This window comes from Leptopilina boulardi, unplaced genomic scaffold, assembly GCF_019393585.1.
Source record: "Leptopilina boulardi isolate dan_hultmark-lab unplaced genomic scaffold, ZJU_Lbou_2.1 LbouV2_335, whole genome shotgun sequence".
Taxonomy (NCBI): Eukaryota; Metazoa; Arthropoda; class Insecta; order Hymenoptera; family Figitidae; genus Leptopilina; species Leptopilina boulardi.
Window position 1 is genome coordinate 1,022,533 of NW_026137902.1, and position 8,884 is coordinate 1,031,416.

The 8,884-nt window shown below is 33.2% G+C and overlaps 1 protein-coding gene across 1 annotated transcript; it reads left to right on the forward strand.

The window, feature by feature from the left end:
* Positions 1-3,204: 3,204 nt before the first annotated feature.
* LOC127285591 (uncharacterized) lies at positions 3,205-4,098 on the forward strand. The gene has a single exon (XM_051311688.1). It carries the CDS (start codon positions 3,205-3,207, stop codon positions 4,096-4,098), a length of 894 nt encoding a protein of 297 aa, XP_051167645.1.
* Positions 4,099-8,884: the final 4,786 nt, after the last annotated feature.

Sequence of the window (8,884 nt, forward strand, 5' to 3'; positions counted from 1 at the left end):
TTGGTTTTAGTGCAATAGATATTTTCCAATACATAACGTCTTCAAGGCAATAGTTAAAACACAACTAAAACGTGTTCGCGTGCCGTGCAATGCAGCTCAGAAAATATTTCACCTATTTTCATGAAACTAACAAGAAATCTTCTTTAACTTACTGGCTTTTACATGACGAGCTACTTTTTTAAAAAAAATTTTAACAATTTTTTTGGTAGATTGTTTAAAAGAAATGTTTTTTTTTAAATGAACCCGAATTTAAAAAAAAATTAATTTTCTCTTCGTCATGCAAAGCGTATTTGTGTAGTTTAAAGGTAAAAATTTCATTTCTTAATTTTGGTGGAGATTTGAGACCTGCAGACTGCATGGCGAAAAAACCAAAGATCCAACTTTAAACGCCTGTAACGCCGCCATTTTTCACTATTTTTATTTAAAAAATTTTTTACATAGCTTATATTAAACACTTTAAAGTATGCTTTATTTCAATTCAATAAACTTTACTACTCTTTTGTAAAAAAGATCTTCAAAATGTGCATTTATAAGGGTTTCCCTCTCAAGGGTTAATAAAGTAAATAGGGAGAAAGAAGATTTTTCCTTGGAGATTGATCTTGGCTTTACTGCACTTGACCAGTGACAATTAGTCACATCTGTATTCTGATAAAATCAAAAAAAACATTGATGGTACTCAAAGTATGCACTTAATGGTTGACTTATATAAATTGTTTATCTTCGGCTACTACTTTTAGTAACAAAAATTATGATAATCTTCTGACCATATTCAATTTACCCTGTTTAATTCCCTAATCAATCGCTAGTTAGTAAAATTCTAAAAAAAGCAAAAGAAACATTAATGGTACCCAAAGTATGCATTTACTTGTTGAATAAGCAAATTGTTTATAGACTGCTGCAACTTCCAGTAACAAAAATTCTAATAATCTTCTGACCATATTTATTTCACCAGGTTTAATTCATTAATCATTAGACAGTTACTAAAATACTAAAAGAAGCAAAAGAAAAATTGATGGTACCAAAAGTATGCATTTACTTATTGAATAATGCAAATTGTTTGTAGACTGCTACCATTTTCCATAAAGCAAATTTTCTGAACAACTTATATTCTTACTCATTACATCCTGTTAATTACATTAACAACCGATGGTAACAAAAATTCTGATATAATAAAAATAAAAATATATGGTACTTAAAGTATGCATTTAATGGTTGACTTATATAAATTGTTTATATTCGTCTACTACTTTCAGTTACAAAAATTCTAATAATCTTCTGACTATAATCATTTTACCCTGACTAATGCCCTAATCAATCAGACGTTACTAAAATTCAGTTAAAATCAAAAGAAACATTGATGGTACTTAAAGTATGCATTTAAGGGTTGGACTTATATAAATTGTTAGATTCGGCCACTACTTTTAGTAACAAAAGTTCTAATAATCATCTGACCATATTCATTTTACCTGTTAAGTTCCGTAATTAATAGTTGTTAATTACATTAACAATCGCTAGATACTAAAATTCAGATAAAAGCAACAGAAACATTGATGGTACTCAAAGTTTGCATTTCATGGTTGACTTATATGAATTGTTAGATTCGGCTACTACTTTCAGTAACAAAAGTTCTAATAATCTTCAGACCATATTCATTTTACTTTGTATATTTCATTAATCAATTGATAGTTCGTAAAACTCTGATAGAAGCAAATGAGACATTGGTGGTACCCAAAGTATGTATTTATTTGTTGAATAAGCAAATTGTTTATAGACTGATACTATTTTCCATAAAGCAAATTTTCTGAATAACTTCTATTCTAACTCATTACATCGTGTTAATTACAGCAACAATCGCTAGATACTAAAATTCAGATAAAAGCAAAAGAAACATTAATGGTACTGAAAGTAATCATTTAATGGTTGACTTACGTAAATTGTTTATATTCGTCTACTACTTTTAGCTACAAAAATTCTAAGAATTTTCTGACTATAATCATTTTACCCTGTTTAATGCCCTAATCAATCGCAAGTTACTAAAATTCTTATAGAAGCAAAAGAAACACTGTTGGTACCCAAAGTTTGAATTTACTTGTTGAATAAGCAAATTGTTTATAGACTGCTACAATTTTGAGTAACAAAAATTCTAATAATCTTCTAACCACATTCATTTTACCCTGTATAATTCCCTAATCAATTGCTAGTTACTAAAATTCTGATAGAAGCAAACGAAACATTGATGGTACTTAAAGTATGCATTTAATGGTTAACTTGTATAAATTGTTTATATTCGGCTACTACTTTCAGTAACAAAAGTTCTAATAATCTTCTGACCATATTCATTTTACCTGTTAAATTCCCTAATTAATCGCTAGTTACTGTAATTCTGATAGAAGCAAAAGAGACATTGATGGTACTTAAAGTATGCATATAATGGCTGACTTATATAAATTGTTTTATTCGGCTACTACTTTCAGTAACATAAATTCTAATAATCTTCTGACCATATTCATTTTACCTATTTAATTCCCTAATCAATCGAAGGTTACTAAAATTCTGATAGAAGAAAAAGAAACATTTATGGTACCCAAAGTATGTATTTATTTGTTGAATAAGCAAATTGTTTATAGACTGCTACCACTTTCCATGAAACAAATTTTCTTAATACGTTATATTCCTTTTCGTTTTTACATACTGTTAATTAATTTAATAATCGCCAGTTACTAAAATTCTGATAGAAGCAAAAGAAACTTTGATGGTTCTCAAAGTATGCATTTAATGGTTGACTTATATAAATTATTAGATTCGGATACTACTGTTAGAAAGTTATATAATTTAAAAATTTCAGGAAGTATTCAGTGACTTCTGTAGTTATTTGTAAGAGTAAAGAATTATAGCATGGAGAAGTGAGAGAGGTCTTTGAGTAGAGATAACGACGACTCGGAACTGTCCGGAACGGCTTCCCTTTTTTCGATCCTTAATGGAAGTCGTGACAGACTGTTTTATATGTTTAATATTGGACAAGTATTTTAAATAATTTAATAAATTTGGTTTTTCTCTATTATGTACTAAACAGTGTTTTGTTGCGTTTTATTAATTAGTGCTTAGAATCCTGAACAATTGGCGACCGTGACCGGACATTCTTAAATTCGGGATTATTGATAAAGTGTACACACAAGTGAACTGTGAGTGAGTGAAAACTAAAAAATGGAAGCAGCAATGCGACAAAGGAAGAGTCTGGGTATGGCCTTTACGAAAACATACAATTCGTTTTCGGCCAAACTCAAAGGCACGTGCTCTCGAGATGACAATATGGTGGCATTTCAGTTGTTACAAACCAAGACGAAGGAGTTGGAAGCGGTGTACGCTATTTGCAACAAATTTCTCTTCGAATCAGAGGCCACTGAAGATGAAATCGCCAAAGAATTAGAAGATGTAGACGAATACACTGTGGCATTTCTGAATGCAAAAATGATGGCTGATGATTTACAGGAAGTACGAACTGAAAACATCCAATCCGTGTTATCAGACAACTTGCCCGGAGCAACTAAGGGGTCATTGAAGTTACCACAAATTGAGTTACCAAAATTTAAGTGTCATGTTAAAGAGTGGCTGTTGTTCTGGAGTATTTTCAAAAAGATCCACGAAGACAACTCAATTAGGCGTGAGGATAAATTTCAATATCTCATTCAAGCTACATCACCGGATTCGAGGGCACGTGAACTGGTTCGCAGTTTCCCCCCAACAGCTGACAACTATGATAAGGCGATAGCAAGTCTCAAGAGTCGATTCGGCCAAGACGATATTGTAGTTAAATATTATGTTCGTGAACTGTTGGGATTGGTTCTCCAAAATGAACTTAAAGGAGGTCCAAAGGCAACACTTTCTGCAAACTATGATAAATTGGAAGCATACATCCGTGCTCTAGACACTCTAAGAGTAACGACGGAGAAATGTGCGTCAATGTTATATCCGCTGGTTGAGTCTGCTCTCCCGGAAGAAATTCTACGTGCTTGGCAGCGCAATGGGCAGTATCGCACCATAGAAAATGAGGGGCATAATATGACAAGGGACAAGCTGACCAAATTATTAGAAATGTAAACAGGTATCGTGTATTTTTTGTAAGTCTGCTCATGAGAGTAAAGAATGTGAGGTTTCACGAAAAATGGATTTGAGTGAAAGAAAAGAATATGTTAAGAAAGAAGGTGATTGTTTTGTTTGTCTGAGGCGAGGTCATTCCGCGAAATGGTGTCGGGTAAAAGTAAAATGTAATTGGTGTTCTAGACGTCACGAATTACTATTATGTCCAGGTTTATCATCTAAAGACAATTTAGTTTCAAAAGATGACAGTAAGCGAGAAGTTGAAAATGTTTTGGCCACAATTTGTGCTGCGCCTGAAGTGTATCTGCAAACTCTCCGTGTATTAGTGTATTCTGACTCGGGTGAAATGATAGTTAAAGAAATTATTGATACAGCCTCGCAACGTTCATACATTCGAGCAGATATAGTGAAAAAGTTGGGATACACACCTCACGCAGAGATTGAAGTGTCACATTCATTGTTTGGAGGGGTTACCTCAAAAGCAAAAAAGCATGATATATTTAAAATAAAAGTAAAAAATTTAGATAAAAAGTATGCATGTAATTTTTCTGTACTGAGTCAGGAAACAATTTGTGAGACAATACCATCCATAAAAAAAGAATCCTGGCTTAATGACTTACGTAAAGAAAACATTCATTTAACTGACGCGGGGTACCAAAGGTGTTCTATCGATGTACTCATTGGGGCTGATATTGCCGGAAAATTACACAGTGCAACAGCATTTTTATTTCTGAGACCGCATGGGGTGATTCTTATAGGTTTTTCGACGCTGAACACGAATCCGTAATCAGAATTGCTCCATCACCCTAGGTTTTCGAGAAATTTGACCTTGAAAATTGAAAAAATGCCGTTTTTAGGGTACTTTTTGATTTTTTATTACGGTACCAAAATTTTTTCTGAGGTTTTCATGATATGCATATGAAAGCTGATATCCTCCTTAACATTTTCCAATTTTGATCTTTCAAAAATATTTTTTTTTGGATGAGTTATCCTCATTTGAAATTCGCGTTGCAACGTGAAACGGGATCACAGTGCAGGAGGCGTATAAAATAATCCAAAATCCAAATGTATTTTAAATGGCCTGTAACTTGTTACTCGGGGGTTTTCGGGGTCGCTGATTACGAATTCGATGTCCGTTTTTGAAAATTCAAAATGGCGGATCCAATATGGCGGACGACTTTTTTTGCTCACTAATTTTTGCGAAACTTTGATTTATTTGTTTTTATTTATATTTATATCTAACCCCAAAAACTCCTTAATAATCACTTACAGGCCATTTGGATCGAGTTTTGAAGAAGTCCTCTGCCATATTGGATCCGCCATTTTGAATTTTCAAAAACGGACCTCGAATTTTTAATCAGCTACCCCAAAAACCCCCGAGTAACAAGTTACAGGCCATTTCGATCGAGTTTAGAAAAAGTCGTCCGCCACATTGGATCCGCCATTTTGACTTTTCGAAAACTGACCTCAAATTCGTAATCAGCGACCCCGAAAACCTCCAAGTAACAAGTTTCAGACCATTTAAAATACATTTGAATTTTGGACCATTTTTTAATACGCCTCCTGCACTGTGATCCCGATTCACGTTGCAACGCGAATTTCGAATGAGGATAACTCATCCAAAAAAAAATATTTTTGAAAGATCAAAATTGGAAAATGTTAAGGAGGATATCAGCTTTCATATGCATATCATGAAAACCTCAGAAAAAATTTTGGTACCGTAATAAAAAATCAAAAAGTACCCTAAAAACGGCATTTTTTCAATTTTCAAGGTCAAATTTCTCGAAAACCTAGGGTGATGGAGCAATTCTGATTACGGATTCGTGTTCAGCGTCGAAAAACCTATAAGAATCACCCCATGCGGTCTCAGAAATAAAAAAAATGAAAATCTGTTGTCGGAGACAGTTAATATGTTAACGACGCTACTTGGTCAAGAGGCGAATCCATCCGAGTTATGGCGATTAGACATACTCGGTATTACAGATCCTATTGAAAACGAATGTGAAACGAAGCGTAACGAAAACGTACGGAAATTTATAGTGAGCACATCTAAGTTTACTCCTGCACGGTGTGCCTTAACCAGACTCAACCCAAAAGTCTTTGCTCAGTAAAAATTCTTTTTTCTCGTGAAAGTATATGGAAAATAGAAACTTTTCTCACAAAAATCAAAATAATCTGTGGAGCCGTTTTTAAGAACGGTCCCATTGAATATTTTCGCCATTAAAAGTACATTTTTTTTAATGAAAATAGCGAAAAGAAGTTTATTATTGTATTACAGTATCAGACGTGGATCCAGGGGGCACATATACATGCCCCCCCAAAAACATAGTGGGTAGTTTTGGGGTTAAAACCTCCACCCCCGTGAAATTTTGAATTTCTTTAACAAATCTAAGCAAACATAAAATCTTTTCTAAAACTTTTTTTTTCTTACGCCCTTGAAACAAACAAATGAACTTATAATAATTTTTTTTGACAACTTCTCTGTTTGTCAAATTTATTTTCCCAACGAAATAATAATCGTTTTGTATACGAGTGTGAATTAAGAAAATATTATAGGACTAAAATTTTAGTGTTTCCGTTAATGGAAACATCTCTTTTATCTTGCAAAAGCATAATAAATTCACTTTTAAACGACTTTCATCTCACTGTAAAAAGTCATAAGGGAATTTTCCTGAATTTTTTTTCACTATCACTGATAGAGATTTTAATCTACAAAATCGTTGGTAATAGCAGTTCTTATAATGCGGCAAAAATACAGAATCTAAAATGAAAAACATAGAATTTTGTAATTTTCCCATTCTAAATAATTATCAAATCTCCGATGATTTTAACACTTTCAATGTAGGTAATAATAGTACTAACTTTTAATGTAGCAAAAAAACTAATGACTGAGACATTACAGCAGATGGGAAAATTCTTATTGCCGAACGTAAACTTACCGTGTTTAAAATAGCAATTATCTGGAAGGTGGGAATTTTCTTTTTACCAAATCAAGGAATATTGATATTTTTAATATGGTACAATCATTTGTTTAACCCATATCGGACAGCTGTTCCACTAGTCAAACACTACAATTCCAGTCGCACTTACAAATGTAAGTGGCATAATTATTGTAATTGTTTATTAATTTTTGTTCTTTAAAAATTTGAAAGTAAACTACTTGTCGATGTTAAAAATGTAGTTGCATAATAATGTACGATATTCTAATATTTTATTTGCAATGTAAAAAATAGTGTTTGACTAGTCGAACAGTTTGTTCGGTCCTATATGGGTTAAGTAAAAGTGATACATTAAAAGTGGGTTATAATCGCTCCCTCTTTCAAACAGTTAAAATTCTTTAATACTTTATACAGTGCATGCGTAAACCCATGATCTTTAGACATTTTTAATATTTTCTTAATTCACACTCGCATACAATATGAACCCAAGAAGGGTTCTGATACCGGATCAGTATCGGACCGATGTCGGATTTCGACATACCAATGTCGTCTCGATCCTGATATTCGGTACTGTTTCGGTATCGAAAGGTGTTAGAATGTAAGATCGGACCGATACTATTTTCCTACACTGTTACAACATTGGAATTCGAGATTGGCCCGATACTGAAATTTAACCTCGATCCAATATTGGATTCCATCATTAAATTAAAAAAAATAATATAAAAAAAAATTTATTAAATTTATTAAGTTTAAATTAGTGTTACTTTTTAATTTCTGTAGATTCCACATACATGATTTTTTTCCCTGCCTTAAACGCAATTGAACGCACAACTCGCATATTTTAAAAAATCCTAACCGACGCCGAGATTCTAAGACCCTAACTTAACGCTAAACGCATATTACGAACCTAACGCACTAACCGCAGAGCCATCGAGGCCTTGATAGTTATTATTGTAACTATCAATTATATTATAATTGATAATTATTATAAGTTCATTTGTTTGTTTCAGGGGTGTAAGAAAAAAAAAGTTTCAGAAAAGATTTTATGTTTGCTTAGATTTGTCAAAGAAATTCAAAATTTCACGGGGGTGGAGGTTTTAACCCCTAAACTACCCACTATGTTTTTTTGGGGGGGGCATGTATATGTGCCCCCTGGATCCACGTCTGATACTGTAATACAATAATAAACTTCTTTTCGATTTTTGTGAGAAAAGTTTCTATTTTCCATATACTTTCACGAGAAAAAAGACTTTTTACTGAGCAAAGACTTTTGGGTTGAGTCTGGTTAAGGCACACCGTGCCTAAGGGGCGGTACCAAGTTAGATTACCGTGGAAGGAGAATTATATATACCAACGAATTTGTACATCGAACGTCAACGTTTAGTAAAGACTGTAAAGAAATTGAATAATCCAGGTTTACTTCGTGCTTATAGCGAAGTTTTTGAAACGTGGTTAGCAGAAAACATAATTGAGAAAATTTCCGAAAAAGATGTTTCCCATATAGGCCATTACCTTTCACACCTACCTGTCATAAAAATGAACAGTACAACAAAAATTAGACCGGTATTTGACACATCAGCTAAGAAAAAAGGGCATCCATCATTAAATGATTGTTTAGAAAAAGGTCCCTATCTAATGGAACTTGTCCCGTCCGCGTTAAATAGATTTCGAGAGAGAAAAGTGGGCGTTATCTCAGATATAAAAGGCGCGTTTTTGCAAGTTGAAGTTAATGAGTCTGACAGAGATCACTTGTGTTTTCTGTGGGAAGTAGATGGAAAAATCGTTGTGTTCTGTCATTGCCGCGTAGTGTTTGGTCTATCCAGTAGTCCTTTTTTGTTATCAGCGGT